The sequence below is a fragment of the Ictidomys tridecemlineatus genome, chromosome Y, assembly GCF_052094955.1.
Source record: "Ictidomys tridecemlineatus isolate mIctTri1 chromosome Y, mIctTri1.hap1, whole genome shotgun sequence".
Lineage (NCBI taxonomy): Eukaryota > Metazoa > Chordata > Mammalia > Rodentia > Sciuridae > Ictidomys > Ictidomys tridecemlineatus.
The window spans coordinates 5,445,886-5,468,021 of record NC_135494.1 but is presented as its reverse complement, the minus strand read 5'-3'; the positions used below and the strand labels follow the sequence as shown (position 1 = coordinate 5,468,021).

At 43.7% G+C, this 22,136-nt stretch overlaps 1 protein-coding gene across 2 annotated transcripts in view; it reads right to left on the bottom strand.

Moving 5' to 3' along the window:
• Positions 1-22,136, bottom strand: part of LOC101954944 (protein Shroom2) — a 131,701-nt gene that overhangs the window by 74,873 nt on the left and 34,692 nt on the right. Inside the window, exon 2 of one of the 2 annotated variants that reach the window (XM_078035386.1) lies at positions 9,748-9,895. The exons of the other annotated variant lie outside the window; for it this stretch is intronic. Coding sequence (XP_077891512.1) covers positions 9,748-9,774 — 27 coding nt within the window. The 5' untranslated portion in view covers positions 9,775-9,895. The remainder of the gene's footprint in view (positions 1-9,747; positions 9,896-22,136) is intronic. 2 annotated transcript variants of the gene reach the window in all.

Genomic DNA, 22,136 nt, shown 5'->3' with positions numbered 1-22,136 from the left:
TCACTGTGGGCATGCACAGACACAAAGCACCAAGTTCATAGATCGAGCTGAATACTGTTTTCTTAGTTATTAATTGGTATTTCTGTATGCAAAGCTCACTTCTATGGCCCCAATTAAGAGTTTAATGTCCTGAAACATACAGAATGCCTCACTGCTCTTCTAAAAATCTTTTCCCTGGGAACAGCAGAAAGAAAACAGTTTATGAAAGTCCTTTCCAGAACAAACATTTTCATACTTCATGGAACATGGGATGCAGGCAATCAAGGAAGAAGACCCACACAGGCCAAAGAATCTGGATTCCTATAGGGAACCTTGATTCCATGCACTGGAAGGAACCATGTCCAGCACACCGGGAATGTAAGGAGCCAGGTCCACTTCTGCCTTGGGATGAATGTGAAAAGGCTTTGTGAACAGAAAGCACCGCAAACAGCCACTGGAAAGGACGAGCTTGCTGAGGTAGACTGGGGAGGACATTCCAAAGAGGTCTTGACCTGAGAAAGCAGCAAGGCAGAAAGCTGAGGTGTGCCTGAGGAATGAGTCACCAGACAGCCTGCAGTGTAATTGTAATTCTGTGTGCGCAGGGGTGTGTGGAGATAAGGGCAGAAAGTGAGAAGACTGAGAACTGGACCTTGAGTCAGAGTCTAGAAACTATTGTGCAGGCAGAGGGAGCCAATGACAGGAGGCAAACAATGAGAGAGCAAACTTCTCATGAAAGCCTCCATTTCTAGACAATTAATCTTGTAGTTACACTCAGAATGAATTTCTTTGGCAACAGTAAAAAAAAAAAAAAAAAAAATAGCAAGGAAGATAAGCCTCATGGGTACCAATGCATAAGTCTTTGTTACTCCTGAAGGATGGAAACAAGGCTCTGAACCAAGGCGGGGAAGAGAAAGGACTTCTCTAAGGTAAGCAAGGCTTGTGAGGAGGTGAAGGAAGACCTAGCAACCTCATCCATAGTGTTGGCAGACTTCGAGCCTGAGGGATTTGCAAGATCACAGTGACCAGAGATCAAAATTAAAGATGCATGAACAACTTTGTTTTCTAAGACTAACATACTTCAAAGCCCATGAATCATACCTGCAATTTATCAGTTATGACGCTTGTGAGAATGGTTCCAGTTTCCAGAGAAGAATCTCACACTATGACCAGGCCTTTTGTTAGACAGGACAATCACTGAAGTCACCTCCTTACTATGCTTAATTTAATTCTCTTACTCATTCTTCTTGAGACTGGTTCCTTTAGAAAGGAAACCTGACTCATCCAGGAAAGGCAGCAGATGAGGAAATAACCTGACTAGTCCTCATCCACTTGTGCTCTGATAACAGAGAGCCCACGGAAAAATAAAAACCCCTGCCCAGTGTGTCAAGACTAAGAATAGCAATTCCTGGCTTCCTACTGCAGGTCCAGCAGCTGGGTCAGCAGAAGAGGCAGAAGCCAGGCAGCGCTGATTCACAAAGATTCTGGCGTGCAGGCACGTAGCACTGCCAAGATGCCCAAGAGGAATGTCCACTCACTCCACCTGAGGGGCAGAGAAAGGAGAGCCCAGAGGAGGCCGGTGAGGCTGCCAAACTGATGACACACATGGAAATGAAGCCAAAAAGGCAAGAGGAAAGGATGCATCTTCAGACAGGAAGGTGCAGGCAACATGGAAAGGGGCGCAAAGGGCCAACTCAGGCTCTATCTATAAAAAAGGAGAAAACACCATCAATGAGAGTGTAGCCATGATGAAGCAGGAAAGAAGTAATGTGATTAACATCAATACCCTGATTCATCAGCATTCCCCATCTCCCTTCCTGGAGCCAGAGGAACATATTTACCAACTGTTTTGTAAATGTGAGTCTTTAGTGGCTCTAGAAACTTTTTATTTTTTCCTGAGCTACTTTTTCAGCAACTTTTTATTTTGAGACAGGGTATTGCAAAATTCCCAGACCATGCTAAAACTCAAGATCCTCCTGAGATGCTGGGACCACAGGTGTCTGCCACTGCACCCAACTTAGAAACATTTTAAAGGAGAGAATCCTGCCTCACCTCTGCCCCTTTTTTTAAAAAGTACAAATGCTTTCTTTTTCTCTCTCTCCTTTTTTTTTTTTTAAGAGGTTAAAGTCATCTGGTTGTTTATTTGTTGGTACAACTAGAAAACAGAGGGATATTGAATTTGGCAAGGCTTTATCCTGAGTGTCAGGTTAAATGATCACAGATAAGGAGGTGCAGTTTTTATACCCTGTAGTACAAAGTCCCCTGGCAATGTACATTTAATACATCCCGAACAATTTAAGTGGTTTCTAATCCCATGTTGTTGCTGCTGTTGTTTTAATATAATTGTTTCCTAAAGAACCTGCCCCTTCACCCTACCTCTCCTGGTCAGAAATACGTGTACCCTAAAGGGCAGCCCATATTCCTGATCATTTTGTTAATATGCTTCAAAGGATAGAACTTTTTAGTTTGGGGTTGGGGGTGTAGCTTGGTGGTAAAGCAGGTGCTTAACATGCATGAGACCCTGGGTTCAATTCCTACTGAAAAGAAGGGAAGGGAAGAAAGAAGAGGTAGGAAAGAGAGAGGAGGAGAGAGGAAGAAGGAAGAAGGGAGGGAAGGGAAGAAAAGGAAAGGAAAAAAGAAAATTTGAGTTTGTAGTATTAATGATAACTTACGACCTAACAGTTTATCAACATCTGAAGAGACTGCTTCCTGATATCCTCTTTAGGCAAACTTGGCTTCAGATTTTAAGTTGGAAATTTATTCCTGTTTAGAAAGAATCACAACTACATGGCACTTTAGATTTTTGAAGAGAACATTAAGAACTGTGTACAAACTGGAATGTCTTGTGTATTGATCTTCAAAACAACCCATAAACTATTTTCAGTCACTGTTTTTGTTTTTGCTTTTCAGTGCTGGGGGTGGAACCCATGGCCTGTACACTACCACTGAGCTACACCCTCAGCCCAACCAACAAAATCCTAATTATCACTTATTTTTAGGAATTCTTTTCTTTTAACTTAATTTAATTTTAGTTGTTGATATAAATAAATAAAACATAAAGTGCTATGTGATGATTAGAATTGAAACTAGTGCCTCATTCATGCTAGGCAAGTGCTCTACCACTGAGCTACAACCCAGCCCCCAAAATCTTAATTATGAAAAGAAAAAATAATTCCACTCTTTACAGGTGACCAAACAACATCAAAAAAGCAAGAAAAAACATAATACACCAAAAAAGAGAGGAAAATAAATCAAGACTCCACCTCAGATGTTTTGGAACTAGATAATCCAATAGGTATTTAGTCCAGAGCTTAAGAACATCAAGGTCTAGGGGCTGGGGGTGTAGCTTGTGGTAAAGCATGTGCTCGGCATGTGAGTTCAATCCCTGGCGCAACGTGTGTGTGCGCGCACACACGCACACACAAAGACAAGGTCAATCTTTTCATACCTCCCCTAAATAAGGGCTGGTCATATCACATACATACACACACACACACACACACACACACACACACACACACTCACTCACACCTACAAGACACAGAAAGGCAAATGTGGTCTGGACAAGGAGACAGAGCCAGGCTTGAAGATCAGCTCAGGTGCAAGGAGGGCATGTGGCTACCAACAACAGCAAGGGAGGAGGCCATGGGGCCTCACAAGACAAGCAGAATAGATGGAGGCTGTAGAGACTGCAATGAGTAAGCCAGATGGAACTGACTGCTCAAGGACTGATGGTGAGAACTAGGTAGGGGTGGAACCATCACCCAGCCCAACTGGACAGGAAACCAAAGAGGAGCATGCATGCAGTGCCAAGACTCACAGTCTCCACAGGGAGCAGAAAAAAGCCCAGAGCTGTGAGCCTCCTCTCCAGTTGGCTTTGGTTTGAGGGTCTCAGGATGCAGCAAAGCCCATATCAAGTCTGCACCAGACTCCACAGTGCAAAGCCAAGATCCCCCAAAGAGACAGCTCACAGACAGTATCACTGAGGAAGCCTTCCCTGAACACCACTGTGTGTTAGAGGAAGCCACAATCCTGAGGTCAATCTACTTAAGGAGAATCCACTCCAACTCCTTTATAAGCTGAGCACTGCCTCAGCTCCAAATCCAGGACTCACAGCTGAAGGTGCTACCTCCAGGCCTGAAGGGGAACGCCTAAGGAAGGGAGAGATCCACAGCCCACACTACCCGGCCCCTCTAAAGCCCAGATTCAGGTCCCAGAGGCCTTCCTTGCCCACGCTGTGATACTGGGTTGGGACTTGGAAACATTTCTCCTGAGCCTGTGACTGGCACCGGGTTAGTGTTGTCAGCAGGGGGCAGTAGAGGGACACAGAAGGAAGAAGGGGCTTCTCACTTCCATTTCCAAAGTGTTGTCTGCCTGCCTCAGAGGGACACAGCAGTCCAGGGGCCTTGTGGTGCTAGGTGGCTTCCTACCAAGTTCCACTGGCACCCAGGGAATTTTAACAACAGTTCCTCAGGTGGCTTTCCAGTGGGCCCCACCCACCGCCCAGCCTGCTTCCCGCTGGCTCACCAGCTGGCCGAGAACCCTCAGTGAATTTCTCCAGAGGACCACAGTCCACACCTGCCAATGAGATGTCAAAATGGGCTTTGGAAGGATCCAGGGTCACAGTTCCAGATTGCTCCCTTCCTCAGGTGCTCTGCCTCGGTCCTGGAGGTAGTCAGTTCCTGCTCCTTTATTATATGCCTGTACTGTTAAGAGTTCTTCCCCGTCCCCTTCCAAAGTTATACCAACAATATTTTTTAATTCATAAACTGGGATATAATAAAATAAAACTTATATTCTCCAGATGACAAAGTTAAAGAGTACAAAGTGAAGTGACAGCTTGGGAGAAACTAACTGCCTCATATATAACAAAATACTGAAAACAAGAAAAAGACATGGACGCTTAAGAAAAGGTGAGAGACTCAAGTCACTTTATAATAGGAGATGCGTCTTCAATAATCAAAAGAAGCTTAATATCTTCAGAAATTAGAGAAATGCAAAATAAAATCACATCAGAGAGTAAAGTAAACAGTATAAATGAAAATAGAGAACAAATGAATTCTCGTGAACTGAAGATGCAGTGTAAATTTTTATCTACTTGTGGAAGCTGGCCATTGAAAATGCTTGATGACCCCATACACACCAGGAGCACAAGTTTATAGAAATCATTGCCTGTTAAAAGGTTAGAGTAAACAGATGAAACCCAGGGCATGGAAAAACGGGTATGTACACTTAGGAAGAGATAAATATCAAGGGTGGGGAATTAAGAGCTCTCTTTACCTGTGGTTGTTACTAGTTAATAATGAGTAAATAATAAGTAATAACCTGTCACTGTTCTTGACTATCTTATTTAGTGATGGCCTCTTATTCTGTTGCCCAGGCTGTCCCTGAACTCCTGAGCTCAAGTGATCCTCCTGCCTCAGCCTCCCAAATAGCTGGGACTAAGGCACACACCATTGCATCCAGATAACAATTCTTCACACTGGGGGCAAGCAAACTGTCATCAAGGGCCACAGAAAAAATAAATACTTTTTGCTTTGTGAGCCACTCGGTCCCTCCCCCTCCAGCAATTGCTCAAGCTTGTTCTAGTACAGACAATTAGCAAGTGGGCATGGTGAGATTTGGCCAATTCATCTTGTCTTGATTTATATTAAACACTCCTTGTTTCAATTACTGTGTGGTTTGTCTCCTAACTGGAACTGGACTGATACAGATTCCATGAGACAAGTGCAATACCAGACATGCACAGGGCACCCTGGTGACAAAGAAGAAGAAATAGATCACAGGGTGGGGTAGGGAAAGTGTATCCTAGAAGGCTTCAAAAAGATGGAGTGATCTGATACTTAGGACTTGCCTCTACATGACTTGGGGAAAGTTACTTAATTTTCTTTAGTACTGGTTTGGTCACCCAAAAGTAATGATAAGAGTTAGTTGTCTTATATCCTAGGATAATCAGGGAGATGAAAGTAACATGTTGCAAATTCCAAAGCATTGTACAAGTGTATTTATTTACAAATTATTTATTTATTATTGTTATCATTTATTTATGTCCAAACTGAGTCTGGACACTTGTGGAAGATATTTCACTCTCAGATTCAGTGACACACTATCAGGTTCTTGCTAGGAAAATAGTTTACTAGAAAGGGAGAGCTCTCCATTTACAATCGCCCAGATATCTATGTAGAGTGGTTCCTAAACTCTTTTATGTAAGACTGAAGACAAAACAAAATCCCAAAGCTTAGTTATCCTAGGTATTCTTACTATTTACTTTAAACATAATGTAATGTTTTATTCCCCCCCCCTTTTTTTAACCTACTACAGCATTTTAGGAAAGAGAGAGCACAGAAAGTAGCAATTTATAAATAGAACACTTTGTGGAAGTGTAGCCTAAGTGGATTAGGTAGAAACCAGGTCACATTTTCCCCATTTAAAGAAGAAAAAAGAAAAGACATGATTTAAAGGGCAGTTAAATTTTCGAGATATAAACACCTTTTTAAAATACAAAATGAAACTGAGCACAGTGACACATGCCTGTAATCCCAGTGACTCAAAGCTGAGGTAGGAGGATCAAAAGTTCAAAGCCAGCCTCAACAACTTAGTAATGCCCGAGGCAACTTAGTGAGACACTGTCTCAAAAAAGGGAGGAGGGGTGCTGGGGATGTGGCTCAGTGGTTGGGTATCCCGCCGTTCAAATCTTGGTACCCAAAAAAAAAAAAAAAAAAAAAAAGATTTAAATGTCATGTATTTACAATCTAACAATGAATTTTAAAAGTGTGTGCACATCTCCCCAGCTGGCCCTCTGAAAGTACACCATCTGCATAGGTCAAGTATTTATTTGTTAGGTATAGTGTCCAGCCATCCTGCTAAAAATGGGAACTATGTTTTCCAGAATCTCTGTCCCTGTAGGGTTCTTCATTAAATTGGTCAAAAGAGGAAGGTGCCCAAGAATGGAAGGCAAAAGTGAAGCAGCAGACAATATATGCCAGAAGTCACATCACAGTCACACAGGGCAAGAGGTGCCCAGGCAGGCATCAGCATGTTGTCATACCCCACTGTTCTACATCCCCTTCTTCTTCCCAGTTCGGGGTCCTATGACAAACCAACCATGACCACAGGCCCACCAGGAGATGCCGGCTCAGATGCACGGAAGACTGGGCTTTTCTTGGGCTCCCTACAGTGCCCCTTCCCCAAACTGAGAGGCAGCTACTCAAATACACCAGTTAGTAACTAAACAGTGTGGGACCCTCCAACACTGCCCTGGGGTCCTTCTCCCACAATCACAATCACTTTATTCCTTTTAGAATCTCTTTGCCCCAAAATATTCAAAGTGCCTCTACTTCCTGACTGACCTCTGGAAAGAGGTGGCCTGTCCTGTGGGCTTAGCCTGACCATGCAGCCGGCAACATGGGACAAGTGCCGTAGGTAACATGTCCAAACTCCAGAAATGTAACTAGGTACAAGATGCCCAAAAGGGAAAGCACATCTATCTCTCTTTGTATTTCAATTGTGCTTTAAAAAAAAAAAACCATATAAATTTGGTAGCATTAACTACAGTTGCATTGTGGTATAAGAGATCTCTAGAACATTTTTACCTCACAAAACTGAAAACATACCCATTGATTTCCCCATTCTCCATCACCCCAGCCTCTGGCACCCACCTCTCTACTTACCGTTTCTGTACAGTTGCTATTCTAGATTGCTCATGTAAGTGGGATCATAGGTCATCTGTCTTTTGGGACCGACTGGGTCATTTCAGCCTAACTCATGTTACAGCATGTGACAAGACTGCTTTCCTTTTTGAGGAGAAGAACATTCCACTACGTGTACTGGCTGCATTTTCTTTATCTATCCATCTGCCCAGGGATATTTGGACTATTTCCTATCTCTGCAAATCTTGCATACTTGGTAGATGCATAAACTGACACAACAAATTGAACTAAGCCAATGAGTATGTGTTCCTCAGCTTCTGGTCGCTGTAACAAAATCCTGAGATAATAAATTTAAAGGAAGAAAAGTTTTATTTGGCTTAGAATTTCAGAGCTTTCAGTCCTTTGGCCCTATTGCTTTGGGGCCCGTGGCATGGCAGTACCTCATAGTAGAGGCACCTAGCAGAGGAAATCTTTTTAACTTATGGCAGCCAGAAAGCAAAGGAAGAGTCAGGAAGGGGCCAGGGTCCCATATCTCCTTCAAGGGAACACCTACACTGACTTAACTCCCTCCCACTGGGCTCCACCTCTTAAAGGTCCCACATCTCCCAATAGCACCACAGGCGGGATACCAAAGCTTCAACACATGAGCCTTTAGGACACATTTAAGGCCAAATCAGATTAACCAAAAGACCCACAGAAGAATATCTGTATCAGTACCATCTATAATAGCTCAACACTGGCTACAATGACCAATAGCATTTGGATAACCAAACAGTGGAATACTTTAGATCAAGCTTTTCCACCTTGGCCCTATGGACTTTAAGGCCAATGACTGATTGCCAGAGGTGGGGGTTGTCCTGTGCTCTTTTGGATGTTCAGCAGTATCCCTGCCTACCTCCACTAGAAGCTAGTATTGAGTGCACAACACCCCCACCCTGCCCAGAAGTAACAACCACAAATGCCTCCAGATATCTCTTACAGCACAAGATCACCCCAGTGGGGAACCACTCCTTTAGAGGAAGGAGGGCATATTAGAGATGGTCAGAAAGGCTCATGTGGAACAGGAAAAACAAAACCAAGTTGCTTCTAAAGGCACCTTTTACCATGGAGGAAGCAGGCGGCCACTGCCTCACACAAATCCTCTGCAAAAGACCAGTTTGGTCAGGCCAGGTGGGGGCCACGGTGTTTAACCAATGGCAAACCACAGTGTTTGTCATTCCCATGCAAAACAGGCCTTGTTCTGGACACCATCAACCCTGCCTAAACATCACACACTGCAACAATGAGCCTCTGTCCTTCCTCCTAAGAGAAAGTGGTCTTTCTTGACTGCAAAGCTTTGTTTACCAGATCTCCTCTGGCCACACCATCCATCCCCATCACTGACATGCACATGCTCTTCCTGGCTTGCCCCCATTCAGTCCTTAGAACCCCAGGTGGGCCCTTGAGCTTCCATTATGGGACAGGGCTCCCTCCTCTGTGGACCACCACCAGCCACTGCTCCTAACATGCTTATGCTTCTTGCCACCGTAAGACTACCATCTCTGTAAGGACAAAGCCTAAATCCCATCTTTGTTCCTCCTGTGCTATATACTTGTCCAGTGCAATGTAATAGGCGACAATTCAGGAAAGAACGAAAGAGAGAGGAAATGAACCAGCAAAGATAAGCAGAGTTCCTGTCTAAAGCCCAGCTTTCATCTCACAACCATGGGAGGAAAGAGAAAAACACCATCATGGCCCTTTCAAGTAGGTTTTAGTGGCATCAAGACCCTTAAGCAGGCTTCCCGCCAATCTAGGAACACAGATCTGCCCTGCTCCCTGCCCCTTTCTCTTTTGATGTATGAGTCTGGTCATTTAAGTGCCTGCTTAAATAGAGATGGCTGGAATTACTTAAATCTACAGTTTTCAAAGTGAAAACACAATGTGAAAGAGATATGCAATCAAGAAACAGGAAGCGGAGCCACCGGGTGCGAGAACATGGTCTCCCTGCTCCTCTGCACAGAGGGCTGTTTATTTTTCATGGGCATTCACATCCTACCACTATTCAAAGGCAATTCTGGCCGTGAGACAAGCCAATGCTGCCTAGGAGGCATTAACGAGGGGGAACAGCGCGAGAATCCCTCACCTTTCCTTGGAGTGAACTCGGAGACATCCCCTACAAGCCTTCATCTTTCTCGTGGGTAAAATATGGATGACCTCACTCATCACAAGGGCTAGCTTTCCTTTTGAAAAATTCTTCAGCGATTCCTGTTGTAAAGCCTAGTCAGCAGAGCCTACGGAAATGGAAGAAAAACAAGGAGTTCTGGGTTGCACAGGCAAAGGCTCCAGGGGTTAGTAAGGGGCTGACGTGAGTGCAGGGGCCGGGCATACAAAACACACAGCCCCAGCAGTGGGCCCTGTGGGCAGTGGCAGAGTCCTGCCATCACAGGGTGTAGCTACCATCTAGTACCATGGGGCTTAACTGTCCAGGATAGACAGGCTTTTCCATTTGTTTAAAGCAACTAAAAACCTGGATGCTGGAGGAGTAAACTCCCTCTTTCCTCAAATTTTAACAATCTTCACTTTTTAAAATAGGTAAAACCCAAGCTGGGGTTATAGCTCAGGGGGTAGAGTGCTTACCTGGTATGCACAAGGCTCTGGGTTCAACAGCAGAAAACAAAACAAAACAAAACACTCCCCTACCCCACTTGACCGCCAGCCTAGCACCCCACCCCCTCCCACCAATACTCATGTCTGATGGTCACATATGTGTAACCCACCACTGGCATCCTCTGATTTGGGTAATTCACATCCTACTCTCAGATGTGAACAGCAGCCCCCTTTATGTTAGGGTCCCCAAGGCAGTTTTCTCCACATTCCTGTGCTATCTACTCTGTCCTGGACTTTACTAACCTGCGACCTTCTGACTCTCCAAAGTTGACCTCTCTTTCAGAGCTTCAATCAATTCCCAAGTTCTCTGGGATTCCTTCATGCATCTTTTGGAAGCGATGCCCCCTCCCGCCCTCATCACTAATGTCAATCTATCGTGGCTGCTGGCCTGGCTCTCTACGACAGAGACAGAGCCTCCAGGAACCTCATCCTCCCTTTACCCCCCTAACCCCCCACCACCTGCAGTGAGGTGGCCTACAGAAGGAGGAAGAGAGGAAAGCAGAAGTCAGCTGGGGGCTGCAGCAGAGAACCTTTGTTTCCACTCAAAGGGCAGAGACATCTAGGACCACCCTTTCCCTTTTCTTTGGGCTTAAACAAAGACAGGATGCCTGGGGATGCAGCAGCCCCAGGAGCTGCAGGTGCATGAGTAAACTTGCTGATCCAGGAGTCCCAGTATCCTCTTGGGAAGGCTGGAGACGTTGGTTAGGACAACTGATAACTCTTTTCAGAAAACACTTATATTTTAGAATGGTTCATAATTTTTTATCAATACAAATTATTTTTCTTCTAATGTTTATACTTTTTAAAACTCACCAATAAACAGAACAGTCCTAGACAGCAAAACTTTGCTTGCTTTTGTAGTTAAAAAAGAACCACTAAGGGGTTAAAATGTATTATTGCATCTAAAAAATAAGCTAAGAAAAACAATGATATATTGTGGTTTCTGTGTTTTTAAGACTATGACATACTGGGCTGAGGGCGCAGCTCAGGGATAGAGTGCGCGCTTAGTGTGGGTGAGATCCTGGATTCAATCTCAAGCACCATAAAAAGAGAAAAAGAGCAAGATATACTGTATCTGCCCTAAAAATCTACCAGTTACAATGGAGTATGACATTTGTATTTATCCAATCCCTACATTCTTTGCTGGCAAAGAAAAATTGTTGTTCCTATACATGGGGGACCAAGTAAGAGGATGCCCAAGTCCCTTAAATAAAATGGCTTACTATTTGCAGGCAAGCTATACACACCCTCCTGTAGACCTTAAACCATCTCTAGATCATTTATATTATTTAACACAGTGTAAACGCCGTGTACATAATTGTTATACTGTACTGCTTAGGAAGTATTGACAAGAAAAAAATTTTAATTCAAGCCATTTTTTAAAAAGAGTTAAGTTCAATACAGACAATTTTTTTCTGAATATTTTTTTTATCTGAGGCTAGTTGAATCTATGGGTGCAGAACCAAGGGATATGGAGAGCCAAGTTCACAAGCAGAGGGACTACCTGGAGGCAGATTTTTCAGTTCATCATCTCATCAGTACTAGTATTCAGGCCAATTCAATGCTAGAATCAAACAAAAATAGCCAAATTATTATCTAACTTGAAATCCTCCAATTAAAAATAGTAAAGTCCTTAAGATTACAGCAGTCTAAATAGGACAAGACTGAACAAAAACCAAAAACCCTTTGTTGGTTTAATCAGCAACCAATTCTGATGTGAAAAACCTTAATTCCTCAGAGATATATTTATTTCTCCCATTCATGGTTTTGGAATTAAAAAATAATACTTAACTCTTTTTAAAAAATGGCTTGAATTAAAATTTCTAATTCTTCTGACACAGTAGCACTTCTGCCTCAGCTAAAGTGGAGCAGCTGAACAAGGTTTTTATGTGCTCAGTGGGTAGGGGGAGGCTGACATCTCCCACCAGGAGGTCAGGACTTGCTTAGGAGTCACTTCTACTTCATCCAAATTTATTTTTTAAAATATTTATTTATAGAAGTAATTGGACACAATACCTTTATTTTATTTATTTATTTTTATGTGGTACTGAGGATCGAATTCAGGGCCTTGCACACGCTAGATGGGCGCTCTATTGCTGAGACACAACCCCAGTCCCCTGATCCCAATTTAAATACTGAATTATTCATCAGTCGGCATAAAATATGGGTGAAGTTGGATGTGGTGGCACATTCCTGTAATCCTAGCAACCAGAAGGCTGAGTCAGGAGAATTGCAAGTTTGAGGCCTGCCTCAGGAACTTGGCAAGGCCCTAAGCAACTGAGCAAGACCCTATCTCAAAATAAACAATAAAAAGGGGTGGGAATGTGATGTAGCTTAGCAGTTACATGCCCCTGGGTTCAATCCCAGGTAGCAAACAAAACAAAACAGTGGGTAAAGTGTGTGTCCGGCTTGCAGAGGAAGGCAAAGTGATGACCCGTCACTCCAACCCCATGCTTGCACAAATCAAGGATGGAGTTATCATTCCTCCTAAAGCCTGTGTGTGTGTGTGTGTGTGTGTGTGTGTAGTGTACCACAGACCAAACTCAGGGTTTTATGCATACTAAGCACATACCCAGGAGCTCCACCTCCAGGATGCACCAAAGCCATCTTTAGCAACAACCTCGTCCCATTCCAATCTCCTGAACTGTCCTCATTCAGTTCTTTCAAGGACAAACTTTGATGAAAAATAATAAATACATTTATCTATTAGGATCACTATAGGGATATTTATCACTGTGTTCAGAAAAAGGGAAACAATAGATACTTTTCACCACAGACTAGAACAGAATTTCTGAGCTGAGTGTGATGGCACGATACCTGTAGTCCCAGCTACTCAGGAGACTGAGGCAGGAGGATCACTGAAGCCTAAGAGTTTTAAGGCTTAGTCTGAACAGTATAGCAAGGCCCCATATAAAAAATTAGAAGGAAAAAAAGCCCTGGAACATTTCAGTATCTCCACTGTATTCTTTAATGTGGTTTTTGGTTCTGACACGGAACATAAGAGCCAGAGTCAAAATCATTAGCAGGGCACAGTGGCACACACCTGTCCCAGTGATTCAGAAGTCTAAAGGAGGAGGAAGGAAGATCTCAAGTTGGAGGTCGGCCTCAGCAACTTAACAAACCCCATCTCAAAATAAAACATCAAAAAGCTCAATGGTAAAGCACCCCTGAGTTCAGTCTCCAGTATAGGGGAAGGGGTCATTGAAGAGAACTTTGCAGTACTGTGGTATGACTCCCATGGTTCCCTGTATTCTGTTGCTCATCAATTCAATAACGGTATAACTAACTTTCCACAGAACGGTCCCAATTTCAATACAGTCACCCTGCATTGCTCATAGTGAATTCCTCACTCATTCCCTGCTTGGTTTCTCAGAATCCACTACAGCGACGGTTCTAAACATCCTGCCTGCCAGCTTTGATCCCAGCTCTTAAAACAACTAAGAGATGAAGAGGTCAGGCAAGTATTTCCTTCTCAACTCTACAGGAAAGCAAACCAAGGATCACAAAGATAAAGTGACTTGCTGTGACAGTTACCATGTGTGATTTTCACAAGAACAGCACAGGAAGAATGGTATGGGTTTGAAATGGGAGCAAGCATAGAATAAAGGGAGAGGGACTTCGAACCCCTATCTGGGTGCCCTCAGCATGCTGGTGTCAAGGAAGTTCAGCTCTCTCAGACTGTGTGACACAGTGCTAGCACTCACTGGCTACAGTCCCTTCCTGCTACCCATTGAAGACAGTCACCCACACAAACCAACCATCTTATAGAAAAGGCACTCAGAATGGAACCATGAGAGAAGGCCTGACTGAGAGCCCAGTGTTCTCCTACAGTGGTAAAGACAGAGGAGAGCAGCATTTCTGCCCTGAGGGTGTAACTGGCCACATCTGAGATTGTCTCATTCAAGGAACCTTTGGCAGAACCTCTGACTTAAATCTAATTCCTACTGAAGACGAAATTTGTTTTAGGACGATATGCTTCATAACAGACATCTCACATTATTGGTTATTATATAGTAGAATACATGGCCTGAAGTGTCAAGGATGAGTCAGATTTAACCCTAAAAGGCATAAAGAAGACTAACGAGCCCCTGGGAAAATGCCTTCCAACACAGGATTGCCTTAAAAGGAGTGGGGTATGAGATGGTCTTTATTGAGACCATCTCTTCTACTCCTTCATCTGGGTGGAGATTACAAGGGTGGTTCACTATGTGCAAATCCATCAAGGTCTATGCTTACAACGTGAACACTTTTCTGTATGCAGATTTTATCTCAAGAAAAATATAATACCCTTTATTATGAGCTAAATTGTATAACCAAAAAAAGATGTTGAAACCCTAACCCTAGAACCTGTGCATGTGGCCTTATTAGGAAACAGGATCATTACAGCCGTAATTGAGATGAGGTCATCCTGGAGTAGGGTGGCCCTAATCCAATGGCTGGTCTACATTTAAGAAGATGGAAATTCAGACCTGGCTGAGAAGTATGTGAAGCCGGAGGCAGAGGCTGGAATGATGGCATCCACAGAGCAAGGAATGCCTGGAGCTAAAAGAAGCTGAAAGAGGCAAGGAAGGATCCTCCCCTAGAACCTCCAAAAGGTGACTGGCCCTGCTAATACCTTGACTTTAGCTGTCTGACTTCCAGAAGTTTTACTGTACATCTTTGTTATGAAAGCCCTGGGTAACTAATACACCCTCCCTTTTTGCTAAAGAAAAAGCCTATGAAGATGCATATGAAGAACTGCTGATGTGGCCAGTGAAATTCTCCAGAATGGGACAAGGCTGTCCCATGCTCCAGCTTTCCTAAGAATCCACAGCTGGACCCCAAGGAGGCTCATCTCACCCCTCCCACTGTCCCACTCCTGGATCCTAGCAGGGGGACTGGTGTGCTTGGCCCCTCCGTGCGATGCTTCTGCCTCCTACCTATAGCAGGAACCATGGGTTCCCTGTGAGCTGGTGGTGCTAGGTTTATTACACCCAAGAAACATAAAAATAGGCTTTCCTCTTAAAAAGAAAACAACCTAAAATCCCACTGAGCAGTACACTCTCCAAGCTTTAGACAATAACATTTCTGGTTTGTTTTAAATTGCATGCCAGCAGCATGAGGCACATAGTAGGTCTCTATCATCTATCACTGAAAACACACACAGGCTGGGTCCCACTGACTGAAGGATCAGAGTAGATCTCCAGCTTTCCCCATGGAGACAAAAACACATTAGGGGCCAACCAGTAACCTTGCTGTTCTCAGTTTCCTTATCCATAAAATGATCAGCTCAATCTTGGCTTATTTTCAAGATCTTTTGGGGCTTTAAAATTTTGTGACTATAATCAATTTTACTGTTGGTTAAACTCAATAGTCTTTAAACTTGTGACCAAGGAAAAGAATGGGCCTAAGAGGAGAAAGCCTTTAGCAGACCCAGTTGAGGGCAGGCTTTCAAGGTGGTGAAAATAAAAGAGAAACTTCAGGCCAGATAGGGTGGCACACACCTGTAATCACTGTGACTCAGGAAGCTAAGACAGGAGGATTGCTAGTTCAAGGCCAGCCTCAGCAACTTAGCAAGGCCCTAAGCAACTTAGCAAGGCTCTGTCTCAAAAGATGTGGCTCAGTGGTCAAGCACCCCTAGGTTCAATCCTCAGTATCAAATAAATAAATAAGGCTGGCACTTCAGTGGTAGAACACCCCTGGTTTCAAAATAATAATAATAATAATAAAGTTAGGGCTGGGGATGTGGCTCAAGCGGTAGTGTGCTCACCTGGCATGCGTGCGGCCCGGGTTCGATCCTCAGCACCACATACCAACAAAGATGTTGTGTCCACCGAAAACTAAAAAATAAATATTAAAATTCTTTCTCTCCCTCTCTCTCTCACTCTCTTTAAAAAAAAATAAAATAATAATAAAGTTAAAAGGGCTGGGGGTATAGCTCAGTGTTACAGTGCTTGTTTAGCAAGCATGAGGCTACGGTTCAATCCTCAGCACCACAAAAAAACAAAAACAAACAAACAAAAAAGAATAAAGCCTCAGATGCTAAAAAAAAAAAAAAAAAAAAAAAAAACCAAGAAGAAGCCTAACAGATCCCCGCTGAAAAACTCCTGCAGGTGGTTCTAGAATCAAATGACAGTACATTTGTTACCAACTGTCCTCCCAAAGCACAAAGAAGAGTGGTGGATCCTTGGATCCATGTGTATGGGTGTGTGTGTAAAAAATATTTACTTACGCATACATGCAATACTGGGAATAGAACCTAGAATGCTATACAAATGCTCTACTGGGTGAGCTACACACCCAACCCTAGGGGATCTTTCATAAACAAGCAGCATAGGAAAAAAAAATCTAGTTCATTAAATGTTTCAATAAAGCCTTGGCTGAATGTGTTGCCGGGAGATAGCTTGGAGTTTTTTCAGACCATTCCATAAACCTTTTCATGGGCACTAACCTGCTCCAAAGCATTTGAATTGCTCAGCCAACTACTAGTCATGCCTTGCATTCCAATATATCTTGATCAACTTCATGAGAGGCTGCTTTTAATGAGTATGCCCTTCCTGCTGGACCATAACTCTTTTTTTTTTTTTTTTGTGGTACTGGGGGTGGAACCCAGGGCCTCACACATGCTAAGCACGCACTCTACCACAGTTATACTCCCTGCCACCAGACCATAATTCTTTAAAGGAACAGAATGATCTCCCCCAATATAGTAAACTCCTGTTAATTCACAACCAAAAGCTGGAAGTGATAAAATAGACCTCAGTCTCCTGGGGAACATCCTCCACTCTAAGCCAGTGCAAATGGCTGATAATTGATTAACAGAGTTTTACAACATAATAAGGTTTGGAAGATTCTATCTATACAAAAGCAAGGCAGAGGTGGTATCACAAGGTACAAACTAAAAACATACAATATGGGGAAACTGCAATATTTTGACAGAGAACACACTGTATCTTCCTATGTGTCTATGTGAGCACATGTACACTTCACAGGAAAATGCTATAACAACAGGTAAGGAAGCCATATGTCTAAGTGGCCAGCATCACATGATCTAAATCTCAGTTGCCCCCATGGCTAGTTAACACAGGGGTGATGGACTTGATATTGAGAGTTCTGATTGAGAGCACCTCTAAAAGTTCATTTTTCAAAAGCAAAGTGGAATACATTATAATCAAGGAGTCTACAGGACTACTTTACTACCAGAAAGAAAAGTAGCAAAAAACAGCGCAACATGTCTGGGGTAGAGAGACTGGCTAGGGCGGATGCCAAGGTCCCATGGAAGCTGGGTAATATGCTACCAGCTTCCTCCTTCCTTCCTTTCTCACACAAAGACCAAAGTCCAAAGAGTTGGAGAGACAAAAGAATGGCCCAAGGTCCTTCAGCAGGTGAAAAGTATAGAAAGACATTCAACAATAAAAAGAAATCAACTACTAGAACATACAACTTGGACAAATCCAGAGAATCCTGCCATATGAAAAGAACCCACTGTGATAGGGTTTCATGCAGTACAGCTCCATTTATGTAAGATATTGAAAAAACACAATCCTAAGCCAGGCACAGTGGTGCACCTATAGCTCTCAGGAGGCTGAGGCAGGAGGATCACTTGAATCCAGGAGTTCAAGACCAGAAAAGAGAACAACAGGAGGGATCCATGCAGGGATGGAAATGTTCTCCATTTGACTATAACCACATCAGTCTCCCAGTTGTGATGTTATCAGTGTTTCTTGTGTGGCAAGGGGGAAAGCCAGGTAAAGGATGCAGGGCATCACTCCCTATTCTTACAACTACATGTGAATCTATCTTCTCAGAATAAAGAGTTTAATTTAAAAGAAAAGACTGGGGTTGGGGTGTAACTAGTGGTAGAACACTACCCCCAGCATGCTTAAGGTCCTGGATTCCATCCCCAGCACTAAAGAGAGAGCAAGAAGAAAGGGGGGTGAGGGGTTGGCAAAAAGAGGATCATGAAGATAGATGGTGCAGGAGCAGGATCCACAGCCACCTGGGCCGACCCTCAGAGGCTGTGGAGGGAGCAGGGACCACTCTGCCAAGACCTCCCAACAATAAGCAGAGGATCCCCTTTATAAGGAAATGGGGAAGGGGAGTGTGAGTCAGGAAGTCAAGCACACAGCAAACACAGGCCCACTGTCCGCTCTGTGTGTGTTGCCAGGGACAAGACCGAGGCCTCATTCATGCTAGGCCTGAGTTCTACCAGTGAGCTACACCCCAGTCCTGGTGGTCTGTTTTTGAAGATACGATGAACTCTCATGAAGCAACAATGAGAGTTGTTGATGAAGCAGGTACCAATTCACAACTCACTTTTTTTTTTAAGATTCAAAAACAGGCATACCAGAGCTCCAGTGATGTGGCCTTTCTTCTGTTGTCATAGACACTCAGGAGGCCGTTAGCAACGTGGTCCGTAGAAAAAAATTAACAGAAAGTTACAGTGACCAGAAGAAACAGTGATATAAAGCATATCAAAGGTTCTGCTTCTAGTCTTGGCAAACATGGATGCTAGTTTTAAACCAATACCACTGTAAACACCCAGTCTGGGTTGGGGATGTAGCACCCTGGGTTCAATCCTTAGAGTGTGTGTATGTGTGTGTGTGTGTGTGTGTGTGTGTGTGTGTGTGTGTATGTATGTATGTGTGTATGCATACCAAAAAGAAAGAAAGAAAAAGGAAGTTAACTGGACGTATTACTGAAAGTACCTGAAAGGAGTGGGGAGGAGATAATAGGCCTCAGCCCTCCATTGACTGCAGAAGGCCCTTGATCCATGGGCCAATAAAGACAACTCTTGGCCACTGATTCTGTGATCCTTCAGCAGAGAAGACATTGGTTTATGGCTCCAAATTCCCAGTCATGCCTGCCCAGCTTGTGCCTCATGGCTACCAGCAGCCTCCTAGGGAAGCTGCAACAATGGTACCACATGGGTGGGTGGCTGTGAAGTCATCTTGTGGAAAAGTGTGTTTAACTTGACCAAGTCACCGCAGGAGGGTTAGGAAGCTGCTGCACAGGGATGCAAGATTCACAGAGGGGGAAGTGGAGCTGGGGAGTGGGGAAGCCACCGTATGGATCACTCCTGCTAGCCTACACCAGCTGTCTCTCCTCATGGCATCTGGGCCTAACTACCAAGGTAAATGCTCCATCTAACTGGGCCCTTAGATGCATCCAGCTTACAGCACAATTGCTCCCACTACTTATAGAAGCCTCCCTCCCTAGCCAGTTCAGAACTCCAGACCAGTGAAGCACAGGAAGCCAGGGAGGGATGGATATTTAGCACCCATACACTGCATTTCCTCTGCACTATCTTCTGGGAGACACATGGGCAGGTCCCCCTATACTGTTAGCTCCTGGCAGATGGAAACAGGGTCATTCATTGCAGAGGGGAGTGACATGAATGGATACATTTGCTCTGGCCCTTTAGGTGGATCAAAGTAAACAAGTGGAATCTACATGTTCTAAGAATAACATAGAATACCTTTCACCAAATGCTTACATGGAGGTATCATCTGGGTTCTTAGCATACATCATGATTTAAACCATCCCTTAACCCAGATGTACCTGAATGTCCCTGATTTTAGATAAAAAGTTTCAGGAAGAAAAGAAAAAAAACGGGTCAAAGGACAGACAGATTATTCATTCAGCTCTGATATGAAGTAACTTGCTCAAGGTCACATAGCTAATTAGAGGTAGAGCATAAATCAGCCTATAAAGGCTCCTCCTCCTCCTAATTCCTCTCCTGATATACCTGAGGCAAAGGGATTTTTCGTTCCTAGATATTTAGCACTTAAATACTTTTAGAACAAGCTTCTTGACACATAACCAACTTAATTTCAGTCACAAAAATATCCACAAGGGAATACACATATTTGAGCTGCTCTGTGACCGAGCCATTCCCTGGGGAATCTATAAATATAGATTTACAGATTTAAACAACACTAACTCTTTTACTAAACACAGCATTTGGCATAACGCAGGGGTACTATTAACCCCCTATTATACAAGCTTTTCAGGCACTTGGCAAACAGTCCCCAGAATGTTAAATCTATAATATATCCCTCCTTCCACCTCCTTCCTGAGAATTGCAGGTAAGGAGAAGAGCAACTACAGATGTCAAAAATTAAAGTAAAAAAACCAATGATTTGGGGTGGGGGGGGAACACAACCATTTCATTGGGGCATAAGTAAACTGAATGGAAGAAATTCTTAGAAAAAAACCAGCAGACACTGTAAATATCCAGGAACTAGGGAATGTCACGTATAGCAGTTTACAAAGGAACCTCAGCACAAGCATTTAGCAATACATGGGAATGCAAGCTCCAAATCTGCTAGCAAGAACAACAGAACTACATAAAATTAGTCCCGGGTATCATGCACATTGTACTGTGCTGGAGACGGCCAAGGATTGCCCCAACACCTCCGAGGAACTGCCAGCACATGCTATGGCACTGCTTGTTTGACCAGTTATTCTCGTGATAAAAATCTTTCCCTAGTTATTCCCCTACTCCTCACTTCCCCCTTTCTTTGGATTTCGACTTATTCTGTCACCCTCACACCAGTGTCTCTTGTGTTCGTCTGTGCTGAATGACTTAGAAGAATGTTAGTCTCAGGCCATTTCTAAATTCACATAGCTATTGTGACAACAAGAAAAAAATGCCATCTGCCACTGGCACATGCTGCATTCCAACACACCACAGGTCACTCACAGCAAAAGACTGTTTATGAGACAACATTCTTATCAGGCAGACTAGGCCTTCAACCCGGAAAGTCCTTAAACTGATCCCCTGGCCCAAACAATATAATATGCTCACTCATCTTATAATAAAAACAAACCAATCACTAAAGGACCAATAGAGTCTGACCTACAACAATTTCAAGGTCTAATTCCTTTCCATGGCGGCTGCAGGTTATAAGTCTGGTTTGCCAGGCTTATTCTACAAGATTTGTCTGGTTTCATGGATATTGAGTTGAAGCCAACACAAGCACAGAACAATAAAAATGTTTAACAGCCTTAACAAACCAAAATGAGAAAAACCAACAGATCAAAGACAGTGTTCTGGCAGTTGGATTGCCTTTCTAAAAGTGGGAAGTTAATGTGTCCTGGAGTCCAGGTTCCCTCTATAAGCTCACCCCTGCCAACCTTTACAACCATCAAACATGCAAACCTGGGTGAAATGAAACCCAGAAGCAGCTAGCGTGAATCCCTACACTCTTCTGAAACAGTTGCAAAGTGGCTGTGGGGAAACAACGAATTTCCTGGAAGGCAGATGCCAGCCACAGAGCAGCCGGGCAGGAGCTTTAAGGCAACACAGATGCCAAATCTGTGCTGGAGACAGTTAATCTCTGGGGAAGGATGAAAAGGGATCACAAGAAGGCTAAGGCCAGTAAAAGTTTTCAAAAGTACCCTTTAAGAAAAATAAAGTGTCCAAAGCAAAGAAAATGAATGCATTACTACTGTCACTGGCAAAAAGGAATAAATCTCACAAAAATAATATTTACAAGAAAAAGTTAGACACAGAGTAGACCTATGGTATGAACATTTAAGAGAGCCACATCTTTGCAGAGGGAGCGCAAACCTTCCTAGAATATCAACAGCAATGTTCTCCTCTCCTATCCTCTCCTTCCTTCTCCCCCTCCCCCTCTCGTCTCCCTCTTCTGATTGGACCCAGGGCCTCCTGCATGCCAGGCAAAGTGCTCCACCACATCCCCAGCCCTGAACATTCTATTTCTCGACCTCAGCACTGGGTCACATAGCTGTGTTCATACCATACAACTCAGAGGAAGGGGCTGTATGCTGGAGCAGCTAGGAATAACGTTTCTCAGTTCACAATGGGGGCCATCTGAAGCAGAGAAGAGGAGAGCAAGAGTTGGGAGGAGCCAAATCAGG